An 18940-nucleotide genomic window follows, 5' to 3' on the forward strand; every position below is an offset into this window, starting at 1 on the left:
ATAAGAGCTCTTTAAAGTGTTAAAAAGCAAATATGTCACTTTGAGAATGAAGGTGCACTTGACCCAAGCCATGAGTCTTGGTTCTCTAGTGCTGCTGTAACAGACATAGCACAAAGGATGGCTTTAAAAAACAGGAATTTATTCTCTTACAGTTTACGAGGCTGGAAGTCCGAGTTCAAAGTGCCAGCAGCTCTAGGGGCTTGATGAAGGATGCTCAACCTTGGACTTCAGCTCTGCCTCCCGTTCCAGGCCCACTAGAGCTGGAGGCTTTTTCTGACTCACACAGTTGTGGCTGCTGAGGATGATAAACCCAAGATGGACAAGAAAAATGGCACAATCCCAAGATTGGAAAGCAACATAGCAGACCATTGGTTCAAGTCCAAGAACAAACCCAAGATCTGTAGGCAACATGGCAGGCCAAGACTCAGCCAACTGTAGGAGCCAGATGTGCCAAAAGCTAGAGACCTTTCTCTAAGCTTCTTCTTATATACTGGAATCAGGCCATGCCCTGATAGCAGATTCCACCATGGAGGTGATTATAAACTCATCACGGGGAATAACTATATCCATTGCCCAGCTACTCAAAACGACAGCCCAGCCAACTTGACACACAACCTTAACTACCATGCCATGATCTTTTCAATTGCCTTATATGCATGCAAACACTGGACAATGAATAAGAAAGGGAGAAGAAAAATTGATGCATTTGAACTGTGGTGTTGGCAAAGAATATTAAATATATCATGGATTACCAGAGAATTAACAAATCTCTTTTTTTAATAAATTTTATTGAAATATAATTTATGTACAGTGAAATATACAAAATTAAAGTGACATGGGTCAATGCTTTTTTTTTTTTTTTTTTTTTGCAGTGGTCCCTCCCCTCCCACCACTGGTAACCAACAAAGAAAATTTCCTTCCATATATAAACCTTTCCTTCATTTTTTTTTACAATAATGAACTGATACTATATTTGTCCTTCTGTGATTACTTATTCCACTCAGCATAATGTCCTCCAATGAACAAATCTGTCTTGAATGAATTATAGCCAGAGTGCTCCTTAAAGGTAAGGATGGCAAGACTGTGCTTCTCATACTTTAGTCATGTTGTCAGGAGGGGACTAGGCCCTGGAAAGGATATCATTCTTGGTAAAGTATAGGGTCAATGAAAATTAGTAAAACTTTCAACAAGATGGACTGACACAGTGGCTGCACCAACGGCTCAAGCATAGCAATGGCTGTCAGGATGGGGCAGGACTGGGTAGCGTATCGTTCTTTCGTACATAGATTTGCTATGAATCCAAACCAACTCGACAGCATCTAATAATCACAACAACAACAACTCCATGTTCAGAATGAGAGGAGTAACAACTAAAATTTAAAGGTGAAAGACTGAGAATATTAGGATCAACTTTTTCTTGCTTTCTATTGAAGTACATAGTTCCTAAGAAAACATGAAGGACCTTAAAAAGGCTTATTTAGTAATTTTTCCTCCATACTGATTTATATACTTATTAAAATTATGATATTATGGCAGAACATCAGATATATTATTTATTAACACTGTAAATCTAAAGGCTTATATCAGCTTTATGTGAGTATATAATGTTGAATGTATTATCATTATTGTTACATTTTATCCTATTTCTAATATACCTCAATCAAAAATATTATATCACTCTTTGTTTTCATACCATTGATTAGCCAGATTCTTATTTTACATACTCTATTGCTTCTCAAATAAAAAAGATTTCTCCCCCAATAAGAAGGAATTTATTCAGTATGAAACTGAACATGCAATGCACGTATCATACTATTTAAAAAACACCTTCTGAAATCCTCAATTTTAAATCTATACAACCACAGTGTGTATTGTGAAACTAACTGCCACTAAAAGTATTAAACATAAGATTTTGGAAGAGCAAGCTCTGGAGGTCACACATGAAAAATAATATGCTACCAGGAGAATTGTTTTGTTTGAAAGAAGAAAGGGAGGGGAGCACGTTCTCAAACAGATGTGGATTCTAATCAAAAAATTCTGTGGCAGTTGTACAACATCACGAAGTTAAAAAGTAATTTGCAAAGCTATAGAAACACTAACAATGACATGTTCTGGTCAGAAAGGTCACTTTTATTCCCATTGCTTCCAATTTAATGTCTGTTTTTGAAATGCTTTATGCAACTAGCCTGTTTTCTACTTTATTGCTCATATCTCATCACATTTCTAATCAGCTTGCCAAACACATTTTTAGAAAAGGAAGTCATCAGTCCAGAAAAACCACTAAATATATTTTTCTAATATCCTGTACCACAACCCCTTAAAAAAAACAAAAAAAAAAACACTTTTCTGTACATAGCATGTAAGCTAAGAAGCAGATCTACTGAAATTAAGTTTAGCTATTAATAACCATTGCTAGTAATCATCAGTTATAACTTGGGGGATGGAATAGAGAAATACTACATGTTCCATATCATTTCAGTGAATTAATAAGACAACTAAAGAACTCTTATAATTTAATTTTAATTTCATTCTGTTAAGATGCATGTGCAAGAGACTATCATTCACCATACAAAGGTTATTTTTATATTTCCTATGTGAAATTCTAAGGAACCATGCTGAAATCATGGATTGCTATGAATGCAGGTAGTAGTAAATGATTTCTGTCCACAACAGCTATGGGCTGAGTAATGAGTGAGATATCGTTTCCTCTTTGCAAAATTTCTTTCCAACCAGAAAGGTAATCCTTAGCATCTCAAGAGACACTAACACTAGGCATAACTCAGCAACCACCTGAGACTTTGGTTTATAGTCAATCACAGACTGCACTCTCTGATCTATGACAGCACAACAGGTCATAAATCTCTGACCTTTTATATTCAAATTCAAAGAAAGCAGGGGGAGGGGAAAGAGTGTTGTTTTTGTTAGATGCCCTGGAGTCATCTCTGACTCATACAAATCCTATGCACAGCAGAACTAAACACCACCTGGTCCTGAGCCAGCTCCATGATTCTTGCTATACTTGACCCCATCACCGCTGCCACCTTGTTAATCCATCTCGTTGAGGGCCTTCCTCTCTTTCCTTGACCTTCCACCTTACCAAGCATGGCATCCTTCTCCAGGGAATGGTCCCTTCTGACAACATGACCAAAGTAGGTGAGAAGTCTGGCCATTCTCACCTCCAAGGAGCATTCTGGCTACACTTCCTCCAGGACAGACCTGTTAGTTCTTTTAGCAGTCCACAGTACTTTCAGCATTCTTCACCAACACCAATGCTCAAAAGCATCAATTCTTCAGTCTTCCTTATTCATTGTCCAGCTTTCACATGCATATGAGATGACTGAAAATACCATGGTTTGTGTCAGGTACACCTTAGTCCTCAAGGAGACATCTTTGCTCTTCGGCACTTGAAAGAGGTCCTTTGCAGCTGATTTGCCCAGTGTTATATGTCGTCTGATGTCCTGACTGCTGCTTCCATTGCCGTCGATTGTAGAACCAAGCAATGTGAAGTCTTTGACAATTTCAATCTTTTCTCCATTTATCGTAATGCTGCTTATAGGCCCAGATTTGAGGGTTTTTGTTTTCTTTATATTGAGATGTAATCCATACTGCAGACTGTATTCTTCAATCTTCATCAGTAAGTACATCAAGTCACTCTCACGTCCAGCAAGCAAAGTTGTGTCATCAGCATATCACAGGTTGTTAATCACTGTTCCTCCAATCCTGATACCACATTCTTCTCCGTATAGTCCAGCTTCTCAGATTATTTGCACAGCATACAGATTGAGTAAGTATGGTGAAAGGATACAACCCTGATGCACTCCCTTCTTGATTTTAAACTATGCAGTATTCCCTTTTTCTGTTTGAATGACAGCCTCCTGGTCTATGTACAGGTTCCTCATGGCTACAGTTAAATGTTCTGTAATTCCCATTCTTCTCAATGTTATCCACAATTTGTTATGATCCACACAATCAAATGCTTTTGCATAGTCAATAAAACACAAGTAAACATCTTTCTGGTATTCTTTGTTTGGAGCCAAGATTCATCTGACATCGGCAATGATATCCCTCATTCCACGTCCTCTTGTGACTCCAGCTTGTACCTCTGGAAGTTCTGTGCCAATATACTGCTGCAACTGTTTTTGAATTATCTTCAGTGAGATTTTACTTGCATGTGATATTAATGATATTATTTGATAATTTTCACCTTTCTTGGAATGGGTACAAATATGGATCTCTTCCAGTCAGTTGGCCAGGTAGCTGTCTTCCAAATCTCTTGGCATAACCGAGTGACTGCCTCCAGCGGGGCAGGGGAAACAACAGTAGAAATTAATATTTATTTTGAACATGTTAGATACTCAGTTGAGCACTTTATATTTGATCTTCACTGCTATTTTATGAAGAAGTTCTGGTGGCATAGTGCCTAAGGCATATGACTGCTAACCAGAAGGTTGGTGATACAAACCCACTAGCCACTCTGTGGAAGGAAGACTTAGCAATCTACTTCCATAAAGATTTACCACCTCAAAAACCTAAAAGAGGACACTATGAGTTGGAATCAACTCCATGGCAGTAAGTTTGATTTTTTTGGTTTTGTTATCTTATGATTCCCATTTACAGATGAGGAACTGAAGTTGACAGAATATAATTTACTTACCTGGGGAAACTAACTTACCCATCATATTATTCAACCTCCTATTTAAATAGATCCTCTCTCTAACTATAATCTTTGACCTTTAAAAGTTCATATTGATTAGCATACACATTTTCTATATTAGTACCAAACAATTAGGACATGATTGAACCACAGAAGTTGTCATATCAAGAAAAATATATCCCCAAGATTATGGCCCTTAGACATCCTTCAAGCCTGGATCTGATCTCATCCCACCCCCACCCCCACCACACCCCCACACCCCTGGCTCAACTTTCAGTCAAACAATAGACAGTCCTATGTGATGAACAAGGGAGGTAAGCACTCCTTAGAATAACCAATTATAAGAGATCAAAAAGGCCACATTTGTCCAGGAATAAAGCTCAGAAGGCAGGAAGGGATAGGAAAGAAGGACGAATGGAATAGGACCAATAGCAAAACAAAAAGCAAGGATCTTATTCATTAAAGCCAAGTAGAGCCAGTCTTTTTCAAGGCATAAATTCAACTTAGTACACAGGGCTGAAGAAGACAGAGCAGCATGGAATTACACCTGATAGTTTGTACACACAGAAGTGACTATAGGGAGTATGCCAAGGGAGTCTGTCTTCTCTTTGATGAATTCTAAGCCAATAAAATGGTGAGAGGGGCAGTAGATAGGGATAAAATTCTCTGCCCAATACTCTCCAACCACTTCTAATGTGCTTGACATGATCTGTATTATCATACATTTGCAATCTCATGAGTTCAGCGGCTCATCCCTAAGATTTACAAAATACTAATTAGCTTAATTTAAGAACAATCTACTCCTTAAAATAAACAAAAAAAAGTGTGATCTTTTTCAAGCGCTTTTCTCTGTTTGTTAATCTAAATTTTAAGGCAGAAAGCACACATCTGAGCCTAATTCCCCCAAAAAATAGCAAAGCTATATATTGTCTACTTTATAGTAATAACAAAAGTGTGTGGGAAGGAACAGAGCATATATTTAAAATTTATAAATTTTAAATATATGCTCTGTTCCTTCCCACACACTTTTGGAGACAGAATTTTCCCTCTACAAAACATGGAAATAATTTCACTGAAAGAAACAAAAGATTAAAACTAGTTAAAAGAAGTAAGATAAATAAAATTTCACATTTTACATATAGCAATAGAAAGTATTTTTAAATGTTTTCATGAATATTAATAACACCAATAATTAGTACCTGAACATTTTAATGACCATAGATTTAACACTAGGAAGGAAATTATACTTTTCATAAGGTGTAAATGTATGTGTGTGTGTGTGTATATAAACACACACATTATTTATACACATATGTATAAACTCACTGCCATCAAGTCGATCCCAAGTCATAGTGACCCCTCCTTGGGTTCCTGAGGCAGTATCAGTACGGAAGTGGATTGCCCAATCTCCTTTCCGAAGAATGGCTGGTGGCTTTGAAACACCAGCCTTCTGGTTAGCAGTCAAATGCCTTAGGCACTAGGCCACCAGAGCTTTATATATACATAAAGGTGTATTTTTGTCTCTCAGCTGGTGTTACTTTTTATAGTATTTAACAGCAAAATAGTCTGTGTGCACTGTACACATGGTAATAATGTAGATTATAATTTTTGGAAGCATAAGTAATAACGTATGAGAAACTTCAGAGATGTAATTTAAGTAACTATTATATTTTGAAAACAATTGCAGATTATAGACAAATCAGAAATTAACACTAAGACGACATGATCAGAAAATCACAAAACATACACTTGGGAAAAACAAAGATAAACCTCTAGCAATCATACTGATCACATTTAAATTCTTAGAAAATAGTATATTTTAAAACATTTCTTAAAAATACTCATGGGATTAATATGTCATTTAAGTGTGTGCTTAACAATTATAAAAGAAGCATCAAAATCATCCTCAAATGTAAAAGTCTACTTATTATTATAACATGACTGATATTGAAACACATTCAAACACACAATCCGAGAGAGCAAGGACAGCAACATACATAGTGAGGGTGCATAACTGAGCCCTCATCCCAATCCCAGGTAAATACAAGAATCAGTCATAGTGCTTTCTCCTTGAGCCTAGAAAAATCCTCCAAACGATTTTCAAAGAGAGCACTTTAAGCAGCCACTACCAACAAATCACAGATGAAATAACATATGAAACCTGTTTTGTATCACTGACCTAGCAGTTTTCACTGACCTAGTATTTTAGTGACCTGAAACATTGATACAATTTTTAGATAATTATTTTTAAATCAGAAATTACTATATTCTCATATGATTTACAGATTCAAATAAATTGTTCCCAAAAACAAGGTTTATACTGAAACAATCACCACAAAAGTAAAGAATGCAATGTCAAACTTAAACCCATTAGTAAGAAATAACGGGATATATTGCTTTCTCTTGAGAAGCTCAAGAATGTACTCAGGCTATGAATAAGAATACCACTAAAACAGAAAAGTAAGGTCCTTTTCAACATGGGTAATACATTTGCTACTCATTGAGGCACAGGACTGACAAAACACATGAAGAGTCCTGATTTTTCAGAGAGGTTCTAGACTTTTGTGTCACTAACAACAAAAGTAGAAGTAAAAAGGTGATTTACAGCTCTAGCAAACATGCAAAACTTAACACTTACTTTTGCAAAGGCTTCAAAAATGTCAAAGGAAAGTGGCAGCTGAGAAGCATCCGGCATTTCTTCTTTCATGAAATGCTGAAATGTCATTGCAAGTTGCCTGAGGCCCTCTTTCTTATCTTCAGTCAGTTTGTTAATGTCTTTATTTAAAGAGAAAATAAATAGCATAATCACAAAGTGAACTTTTAAGGGATAATTTTCAGAGCTCCAATGGCAGCTGTTAGGCCAGATATTTCCTACCCTAAATTCCATTCTGACAGAGAATACATGACCTTTTATGATAACTATAAATCACAAAAATATTTTATCATCTAAATTCTGTCCCACCTCATCTATAAAATAAAATTAAAAATCTATCAAACAAAATAATTCACATATAAATGAAAAAGTATTAAAACCAAAATAAGTGAAAGTATGTGTTAATAGATTTTCTATACCATTTTGTACATACATACAAAATACCATGCATTCTTACTAAATCAGTCAATTTAAGGAGACTTTTCCATTAAATAATTTACAACTAGGTCACAATTAACTGATAATTTGTAGAAAAAAAAAAGGTGAGAATTAAAAAGTTCAGGAAGTTTCAATAAGGTTAGGCAGACATAATACATCAAGTAGAAGACATGACAACAAAGGAAATCTCAATTTCAAATTATTTCTAGGTTGAATAAACAAGAAAAGGTGCTGCTTCAATCTGAACAGAAGGTTCCAAAAATAATTATTCTCTTAAAAATTCACTTTAAAGTATATCACAAACAGGTTAAGGCTAAGTGTGCACAATTCAATTAACAATGTCATACACTGCTACTTCAGCAGGGCTAATGTTAACAGTAAAACTCTACTATAAAAGATGTTAATTATCAAACAGTAATATAACAAAAAATATGACTAATTACTTCTCTATAAAAGCTTGAAAAGTTACATTAAGGTGAACTACAGTATAACTGTTACTGATGTCAGGTTTACATATTTTTGTTAAATTACCTGTTCAACAGAACAATTAACGCAATGATTTCTCAAATCATAATTTATTAGCATTGGCACTTATGATCCCATAACCATAAATCTGTACCAGATCTTATTTGCCTCAATTAAGAAATATCAAACTGTATCATGAATTTACTCTATCAGCTCTGGCTGGTTTGCAGTTGAAGTCATTTACAATTCCAATGAAGAAGAAGTGCCAATATGAAAGCAGAACAAACCCTGTATTTGCTTAGGTGCAGTGGTTAAACACTGGGCTACTAACTGAAAGGTTATTCAGTGGGAAAGAGATGTGGCAATCTGCTTCCGTAAAGACTGGAAACCCTCTGGGGCAGGTCTACTCTGTCCTATAGGGTCTCTACAAGTCAGAAATGACTCCACAGCAATGGGTTTGCTTTTTTTTTTTTTTTCCCTTCTGTTTAATACTCGGGCTTGGAAAGCCTTCCAGTCATCCCAAGCAGCTGAGCCACTCACCATAGGAGTTCAGGAGAAGGACAATTCTCAGTGGTCTGGGAGAGCCTAACTGATCTGTATCTGCTACTTCCCTCAATATCTAAAGGACCAAAGTGGGGAAAAAAAAAAAAAAAAAAAAAAACCCTCATTACCACTGAGTTGATTCCAACCCATAGCAACCTCATATATAGGGTAGATCAGCCCCATAGGGTTCCTAAGGCTATAATCTTTACAGGAACATACTGCCACATCTTTCTCCCAAAGAGTTGCTGGTGCGGGAAACCATCAACCCTTTGTTTAGCAGTTCCTTAACAAAAGGAACTCTGGTGCCATAGTGCCTAAGGCATTTGATAGCTAACCAGAAGGTTAGCAGTTCAAATCCACCAGCCATTCTATGGAAGGAAGACTGGGCAATCTATTTTCATAAAGATTACTGCCTCAGAAACCCAAAGGGGGTCGCTTTGACTCAGAATTGACTTGATGGCAGTGAGTTTGTTTTTGTTTTTGTTTTGTTTTGTTTTATAGCAAAAGGACTAGTGAACATAAACGTTCTCCGGAACTCTTTGTTCACTAAATCTTTCTTCCCTGACATCAACCAGAAACCAGGAAAGAAAATCAAGAGAGGGAAGAAGGGAACGAGGGAGAGAGAAATAGGATAAAAATTATTTTATCAAATGGACTAATGGTTACATTCCTGTCTTCTAATCTGAACTGTCATCACATTTCACAAACTCCTCTATAACCAACTCTACCCTAGAATTAACTAAAAAGGTTAATGTGTTGACAATATACAAAAAACACAAAAAGTTTTGTTAGATTTATCCCACAGAAAAACAAAGGCATAGAATAAAGCCATTCACTAGCTCATCAACTGGTAGGCAGGCATTTACTTTTTGGTAGGCTGACAGATGATCACTTACTTGACTCCAGATCGTAGAATGAGTAAAGTTTCTCCGATTCAGAGGGTGTTTCTTCCATCTGTGAAGGAAAAACATCAAAAAAACAATTTCAAGTGCTCTAATAAATAAATGAGTATCAATTTGAGCACCTTTAGTTATTGAAAGTGTGCAAAAAATACAATTTTCACTTTTAGATTGCATTTCTTAATAGTAACAACTTTAAATTAAATCCAACTTGAAACTTAACCCATCAGTTTAAGATCTAAATGCATAATTATTCTATAAGAAGTTTCATACTTATATATTCTTAGAGCCTTCTAATTTATAAAATGTTAGACTGGCCGAAAAAGAAAGTTGATAAACAACAGGACAAAATGGAGCTGGAGCCTATAATAATTTGGGAGAGACATATTCATGCTAAAGTTTTTCTGGGGGAAATAATCTGTTATAAAAGCATAATTCACCAGAGCAGGATTTCACAGAATCTACTAACTGGTTTGACAGTATTGGAAAATATACTGAAATACAGTAAAGAAATAATTTCAATGAATATGGTTATAAAAAAATATATAAACACTCTTCCATTTAAGATTAACTCTCTTCCCATTAAAATCTCATTTAAAGAGGCAACCAAAAAATGATATATTTGCCTTACTTGTTAGTTCACAGTAGAAAAGTTGTAAAGGCACTGTGACAGACATCACTAACATCTCATATCCAAGCTATAGGACCTTGTGTTTCCATTTCCAGAAAGAAATCTAAGGGCCTTCAGAGAAGCGCTGTGGACTTCATCACTGTCATTGATGCTAGGATTAACAGGAAAACAGCAAGTATTTTTGTCTTCAAATCTCACTTCTACCTTAACTTGGGTTTCCTTTCAGCCTCAAATAAGGATAATAAATACAACTTTAAGTGCTTTTGTTAAATTAGAACCCAAGCATATTTCATGTGCTTCATACTCACAAGTTTAAAAACAACTCTGCCAAGAAGTCGGACAGAGTCTGGAGGGTATCTGGGTTTGCAGCTTTTAAGGCATTTGCATTCTCGCTTGTGGTCAGGCCAAGCTTTTTTCTGTTAAAACAAGAGTGAGAGAGTATACAATTCATTAACTTTCATTTACATTGGTTTTGAACGTGGAGAGTCACCAACAGCAATTTAATTTGAACAGCCTAAATATGACAGCAAAGTAGAAAACCAAGATACGATTCCACTACTGGTAATGATACAGGGTTCAGTCTTCACCAAGTATGCAATTACTAGGCATGGAGATTAAAAGTTTCACCTTTATCTCTGCCCTTTAATTTACCCCCTGATTATTACCTGGCTGGTGGAATCCAAAGAAAGAACTATTATTGCTTACTTAATAATAATAATAAGGTAGTCTTTTAACTGCTTAAATAGCACTCAATAACAGACAGTGATCTTGAACACAAAAAGAAAATCTCACTCCAAATTAGAAAATAAAACACATGGTTCAGGAAATTAAGGTAGGGAAGACAGCTCTGTAAATTCCTGTGCTACTAAAGCAAGTACAGAAATATCAAGAGGACAAATAGATAGCCAAAAGTAAAAAACTCTTTTTGTTTTTGGAGGCAACACAAAAAGGGGCCATTAGCTAAAATGACCAAATGTCCAATCAACTCAGGTCTATTTCTCTGGCTTACTTTGGATTTATCATTTGGAAAGACTAAAAAAACATATCATATTTAGTAAGGTAAGAAGGTCAGTGAAAAAGAGGGAGACCCTCAATAAAATGGACTGACACAGAAGTAGCTGCAACAATGGGCTCAAAGATACCAACAATTGAGATGATGGTGCAGGACTGGGCAACATTTTGCTCTGTTGTACATAAGGCCATTGTGACTCAGAGCTAACTAGTCAGCAACTTACAACAAAATTTTAGTTTATGCTTGTTGTCCTGGCTTAATTATTATTAGCACCCTTTTTCACTCTCAAAAATGCCTGCTTTTGATGATAAATTGCATGGTCCCTGTGGTAGTTAAGTTTGTGTGTCAACTTGGTTAAGCCTGGTTGAGTGGCTGGGCAGGTGGATGTAGTATTTCCCCATGATGAGACCGGTAATCAACTCCATGGTGGAATCTACTGTGAGCAGCTGAGTGGCTACCTTAGGGATGTGGTCTGCCTCCTGTATAAAAGGAGAAGCCTTGGGGATAATCTCTAGCTTATGGCACACTTGAACCCTGCATGTAGCCATGTCATTGTTCAGCAGCCTGCCATTCTCTTCTGACTTTGGGACTTTCAATGGACTTGAATTAATGGCATGCCATGTGGTTTGGTAACATCGGGACTATGCCTTTTTACTTGTCAACCTTGGGCTTGTCAGTCTCAGCAGCCAGCAGCTGTCTGAGTGAAGAAAAACCTCTAGCTCCAGTGGGCCGGGAGCAGAAGGCAGAGCTGAAGCCCAAGGTTGAGGGGCTTTCACCCAGCCCCTAGAGCATGGTACTTTGAACTCAGACTTAAAGCCTCCAAACTGTAAGAGAATAAACTGTTTGTTAAGGCCTTCCCATTTGTGGTATATTCCTGTCAGTGTGGCATTGGGTAACCAGAACAGTCCTCTTAGCCATTCCACCAGTTGTCTGTCAGTTTGTCATATTGTGGTTGCTTGTGTGTTGCTGTGAGGCTGGAGCCTATGCCACCGGTTTTTCAAATGACAGAAAGGCCATCTATGGTGGACAGGTTTCAGCACAGCTTCCAGGCTAAGACAGACTCAGAAGAAGGAAGAGGTCATCCATTTCTCAAAGAATTGGCCAGTAAATACTTTATGAATAGCAGTGAAACACTGTGTGATATAGTACTGGAAAACTTTATGAATAGCCTTGAAACATTATTCGATACTGTGTGGGAAGATGAGCCCCTCAGGTCAGAGGGCACTCAAAATATGACTGGAGAAGAGCTGCCTCCTCACAGTAGAGGTGACCTTAATAATGTGGATGGAGTAAAGCTTTCAGGACCTTCATTTACTGATGTGGAACAACTCAAAATGAGAAGAAACAGCTGCAAACATCCATTAATAATCAGAAAATGGAATGTACAAAGTATGTTGTTGTTAGGTGCCGTCAAGTGGTCTCCAACTCGTAGTAACCCTATGTACAGCAGAACAAAACACTGCCCAGTCCTGTGCCAGCTCCATGATCCCTGCTATACCTGAGCCCATTGTTGCAACCACTGTGTCAATCCATCTTGTTAAGGGCTTTCCCCTACTTCATTGACCCTCCACTTTACCAAGCATGCTATCCTTCTCCAAGGAATGATCTCTTTTCACAACATGACCAAAGTAGGTGAGAAGAAGTCTGGTCATTGTTGCTTCCAAGGAGCATTGCAGCTGCACTTCTTCCAGGGCAGATTTGGTAGTTCTTTTAGCAATTCATGGTACTTTCAGCAGCACCACAACTCAAAAGCATAGACTCTTCTTTGGTCTTCCTTATTCATTGTGCAGCTCTCATATGCATATGAGGTGATTGAAAATACCCTATCAGGTGTCAGGTGCACTTTAGTCCTCAAGGAAACATCTTTGTTCGTTAGCACTTGAAAGAGGTCTTTGGCAGCCAATGTGCCCAGTGCTATATGTCATCTGATATCTTGACTACTGCTTCCAATGGGGTTGACTGTAGAAATATGGATCTCTTCTACTCACTTGGCCAGGTAGCTGTCTTCCAAACTTCTTGGCATAGCTGAGTGAGTGCCTCCAGCATGGCACCCATTTTTGAAATATCTCACTGGGTATCCCATCAATTCCTGGTGCCTTGTTTTTTGCCACTTCCTTCAGTGCAGATTCGACTTCTTTCTTCAATACCATTGGTTCTTGATCATATGCTACCTCCTGAAATGGATGAGCACTGACCAATTCTTTTTGGTACAATGACTCTGTTTATTCCTTCTATTTTATTTTGATGTTTCCTGCATCATTCAATATTTTGCCCATAGAATCATTCAATATCGCAACTCGAGGCTTCAATTTTTTCTTCAGTTCTTTTAGCTTGAGAAATACGTAGTGCATTCTTCCCTTTTGATTTTCTAACGCCAGGTCTTTGTATATTTCATTATAATTATTGACTTTGTCTTCAGGAGCTGGTCTTTGAAATCTTCTGGTCAGCTCTCTTATCTGGTCATTTCTTCCATTTGCTTTAGCTACTCTCTGTTCAAGTGCAAGTTTCATTGTCTCTTCTAACATCCATTTTGGTCTTTTATTCCTTTCCTGTCTTTCCAATGGTCTTTTGCTTTCTTCATGGATGATGTTCTTGATGTCATCCTATAATTTCTCTGATGTTCAGTACATCAAATCCATTTCTGAGATAGTTTCTAAATTCAAGAGGGATATATTCAAGGTAATGCTTTGACTCTCGTGGACTTGTTTTGTCTTCAACTTCAACTTGAATTTGCTTATGAACAGTTGATGCTCTGCTTCACAATCAGTTCCTGGCTTTGTATTGGCTGGAAATATTGAACTTTTCCATCGCCTCTTCCCACAGATGTAATCCATCTGATTCCTGTGCACTCTACCTTGCAAAGTCCATGTGTATACCCAACATTTGATACATTTGAGCCACAGTCTAATTTTTACTGGACAACTTTACAAATAGCCCTGAAACATTGTACAAAGTATGAACACAGGAAAAATGGACAAAAAAAGCAAACTCATTGCCATCGAGTCAGATCCAACTCATAGTGACCCCTCCTTGGGTTTCCGAGGGGGTATCACTATGGAAGTAGATTGCCCAACCTTCCTTCTGAGGGTGAAACACACAAAGATTGATATCCTAGGCATAAGTGAGCTGAAATGGGCTTTTTTTGAAAATTTTGAATCAGAAAACCATATGATCTACTATACCAGAAATGACAAATTAAAGAGGAATGGTGTGGCATTCATCGTCACAAAGAATGTTTCAAGATACATCCTGAAATACAATGCTGTCAGTGATAAGATAATATTCATATGCCTACAAGGAAGACCACTTAATACCACTGTTATTCAAATTTACACACCAACCACCAAAGCCAAAGTCAAGGAAATTGAAGATTGTTACCAACTTCTGCAGTCTGAAATTGATCAAACATGTAATCAAGATTTGCTAATTATCACTGGTGATTGGAATACAAAATTTGGAAACAAAGAAGAGTCACTAGTAGTTGGAAAATATGGCCTTGGTGATAGAAATGACAATGGAGATTGCATGATAAAATTTTGCAAGACCAAAACTTGTTCACTGTAAATACCTTTTTTCAACAGCACAAATGGTGGCTATACACATGGACTTTGCCAGATGGAGTACATAGGAATTAGATCAACTACATCAGTGACAATTGGCAATGGAGAAGCTCATCTTCAGCCAAAATAAAGCCAGGAGCTGACAGTGGAACAGATCATCAACGGTTCATATACAAGTTCTAGCTGAAGCTGAAGACAATTAAAACAAGTCCATGAGAGCCAAAACATGACCTTGAATATACCTATCCTGAATTTAGAGACCATCTAAAGAATAGATTTGATGCACTGAACACCAATGACAGAAAGCCAGAGGAATTGTGGGATGATATAAGAAACATCATCCATGAAGAAAGCAAAAGGCCATTAAAAAAAAACAGGAAAGGAAGAAAAGACAAAAACGGATGTCAGAAGAGACAATGAAACTTGTGCAAACAAATTAGGGATAATATTGAGAAGAATGGGAATTCCATAACACTTAATTGTCCTTATGAGGAACCTGTACATAGACCAGGAGGCTGTTGTTTGAACAGAACAAGAGGATAGTGCATGGTTTAAAATCAGGAAGGGAGTGTGTCAGGCCTGTATCCTTTCATCATACTTATTAAATCTGTATGCTGAGCAAATAATCCGAAAAGCTGGACTATATGAAGAAGAATGTGGCATCACAATTGGAGGAAGACTCATTAATAACCTGCAATATGCAGATGACACAACTTTGCTTGCTGAAAGTGAGGATGACTTGAAGCACTTAGTGATGAAGATTAAAGACTACAGTCTGCAGTATGGATTACACCTCAATATAAAGAAAACAAAATTCCTCATAACTGGCCTGATAAACAGCTTCACAGTAGATGGAGTAAAGATTGAAGTTGTTAAGGATTTCATAATACTTGGTTCTACAATCAACAACAACAGAAGCAGCAGTCAAGATATCAGATAATGTATTACACTAGGCAAATCTGCTACAAGTGACCTATTTAAAGTGCTAAAGAGCAAATATGTCAAAATGAAGACTAGGGTGCACCTAACCCAAGCTATGGTATTTTCAATTGCCTCATATGCAGGTAAGAGTTGAACAATGAATAATGAAGATCAAAGAAGAATTGATGCTTTTGAGTTGTGATGTTGATGAAAAATACTGAAAGTACCATGGATTGCCAAAAGGACTAACAAATCTGTCCTGGAAGAAGTACAGTCAGAATGCTCCTTGGAAGCGAGAACGGCCAGACTTCATCTTACCTACTTTGGTCATGTTGTCAGAAGGGACCATTCCCTGGAGAAGGATATCATGCTTGGAAAAGTGGAGGGACAATGAAAAAGGGGAAAGCCCTCAATGAGATGGGTTGACACTGGATGCAACGATGAGCTCAGGTATAGCAAGGATTGTGAGGCTGGCACAAGACTGGGTAGTGTTTTGTTCTGTTGTACATGGGTTGCTGTGAGTCGGAGATGACTTGATGGTACCTAACAACAATAACAACTTATCCATTATCTTGAGCCATGTGTTAGTGTGGTTGAAGAGACCAGTGAATCAGTCAGTCACCAACCTCACAGCACTAGGCATGAGTGAGCCAAAGGGAAGGACATTCTATCCCTGTGTCTTGGATGAGAAATTCTACATTCCCTTGATATGAAATCACTTTCAAATGGAAACAAAATCCAGACCATCTAATATTTATCCCTGGTTAAGTAAGAGACTAAACCAAACTCACTGCCATCGAGTCAATTTTGACTCATAGCAACCCCTCCTTGGGTTTCCAAGGCAGTACCTCTACAGAAGTAGATTGCCCAACCTTCCTTCCAAAGAGTGACTGGCCTAATACATAGTCTATTCCAACTGAGGGTTGGAAGTTTCATCACTGAAATGACTGATGTTCCCATTCACCCTTATTTCACAAACTGTAAATCTACTTCTCAACTTTTGCACCTGTAAAACCCTGCTAGGAGGATCTCTCATTTCCAGTTGCAGCACAGACATAAATTTCAAAAGAATTGCAGCTACTTCAAAATTGTGACCCAGATTCAAGCTAAAACAGAATTTTGCGCAGAAAGACTGCCATCTCAAGCTGTTAAGTGATAGTTTGGTCTGTCCGCTGCCATTTCCTAACCCAAATCTCGGCCATTGTTTACATAGGGCACATTCTCATTCCATCAGCTGTACAAATGATTGCCTCACTTCATTATTTCACATTCACTATTGTCAATTCTTTTCTTTTTAATTGTTGTAAATATATATATAGCACAACATTTGCCAATTCACCATTATTTGGGTATACAATTTAGTGATATCAATTTCATGAATCATGTTGTACAACTATCACATAATCATTGTCAAATGTCCCATCAACATCAACAAAAACTCACTACTTGCTAAACACTAACTTCCCCTTTCCCTCTCCCTCTTGCTCCTGGTAACCACTAATAAACTTTGGTCTTCATACATTTGCCTATTCTTGTTATTTCATGTAAGTGAGATCATACAATATTTGTCCCTTTATGAGTAACTTATTTCATTCAGGATAAGGTTGTCAAGGTTCATCTGTATCACAACATGTAGCAGTACTTCATTTCTCTTTATGGCTAAGTAAAATTCCACTGTATGTCATGCACCTCATTGCATTTATCCACTCACCCATCAATGGACACTTAGGCTGTTTTCACCTTTCCATCTATTGAGAATAGTCCTGCAATGAACATTGGCAATACATGTGTCTGCTGCCACTTCTGCCTTCAGGTCTCTTGGACAGATACGTAACAGTACATCACTGTTCATAATGTGATGTTTATAAAGGTCTCATATTTATTTTTAGTATTTATATTTCACTTGCTTCTAAGAAAACTGAATTAGTTTCAGTGTAAGATGTGAATGAAACAAGGAAACAAAATTAGAAATAAAAAAATTTGAAATCATAGGGGAAAAAAGGAACACCCTCTAGCACTTAGAATGTGCTAGACATTTTGGCTAAACAATTAACAAAGGACATTTCATTTGATTTTCACAGCAATCCAAATGGTAGGTATTATTCTTATATTGAAGACGTACAAAATGATGTTTAGAAGCTGGGATCTAACTACCAAAATATCTAAATGTAATAAAGGAGAGTAAACATTCTTAACATGCTAAACATAAGGGCTGAATAATTACTGAATTTGCACATTACATTTATTTGAGTTGCCTTACAGGCAAGGCAAAAAAGAAAGCATAATGGGTTATATAATTCTCATCTGACAGAAAAGAAAAACACACTGCTTTGCTTAGTATTAAATTACAGGAAAAATGTACTCCAAGAATGTTAATAAACATAGTGGACAATATCTTCTACAACAGTTTACAACAAATGTTTATGAATGGCTACTCATAATGTCAGTATTCACTGAAAAGCACAATATTAAAATATAACTCAGAAAGTGGTGCTGTTATTCAGAAGGTTAGTCTTATACTGGCAATTAACAATTACCAATATGGTATAAGACGCCTGAAAAAAATAAGGTTCCATTGTATGTCATGTAGAGATTCAAAATATATTTTTAGCTTACTAAAAGTTCTAAAAAGCTTTGCAATAAAGAAACTTTTATAAATTATTTATGTAGTTTCCCATGATTGTCACTGCCATCATTTGGGAAGTGTAAGTTGCTAGGCACTGATACACACTGACTCAGATATACCTACATACATTCTTCTATCTTTCATCTCATACCATCTCTTTGAATCAGAATAGATTAAGTAAAAACTCACCACAAAGTACAATCCCTAATTATACAGAAACATTAAACACTGTCCTCACTCTATAAACTTTAAACTTGGTCTGGACCTTGATGGCACATTAGTCTTATATTATCTACCAACTTCAAAAGACTATCTCCTTAATTTACTTTTCTCTCTTTTTTCCATTACTGCAAATACAAAATGTAATTAAGATTTTGCTTGCAACATTTTCTAGGAGCTCAGGTAACATAATGCCTAAGGCACTTGACTGCTAACCAGAAGGCTGGAGGTTCAAACCTACCAGCTACTCCTCAGAAGGAAGGTTGGGCAATCTACTTCCATAGAAATACTGCCTCGGAAACCCAAGGAGAGGTCGCTA

General features: G+C 37.0%; 1 protein-coding gene across 1 annotated transcript in view; it reads right to left on the reverse strand.

The window, feature by feature from the left end:
- The window catches only part of SMYD3 (SET and MYND domain containing 3), a 1342222-nt gene that overhangs the window by 917368 nt on the left and 405914 nt on the right, over window positions 1–18940 (reverse strand). The window contains exons 3-5 of the mRNA XM_007955714.2: window positions 10592–10699; window positions 9650–9707; window positions 7293–7429 (exon numbers count right to left, since the gene is read on the reverse strand). Of these exons, the coding sequence (XP_007953905.1) occupies window positions 7293–7429; window positions 9650–9707; window positions 10592–10699 (303 nt within the window). The remainder of the gene's footprint in view (window positions 1–7292; window positions 7430–9649; window positions 9708–10591; window positions 10700–18940) is intronic.

The sequence above is a fragment of the Orycteropus afer genome, unplaced genomic scaffold (assembly GCF_000298275.1).
Source record: "Orycteropus afer afer isolate SDZICR_OR568_19922 unplaced genomic scaffold, OryAfe1.0 scaffold00533, whole genome shotgun sequence".
Lineage (NCBI taxonomy): Eukaryota > Metazoa > Chordata > Mammalia > Tubulidentata > Orycteropodidae > Orycteropus > Orycteropus afer.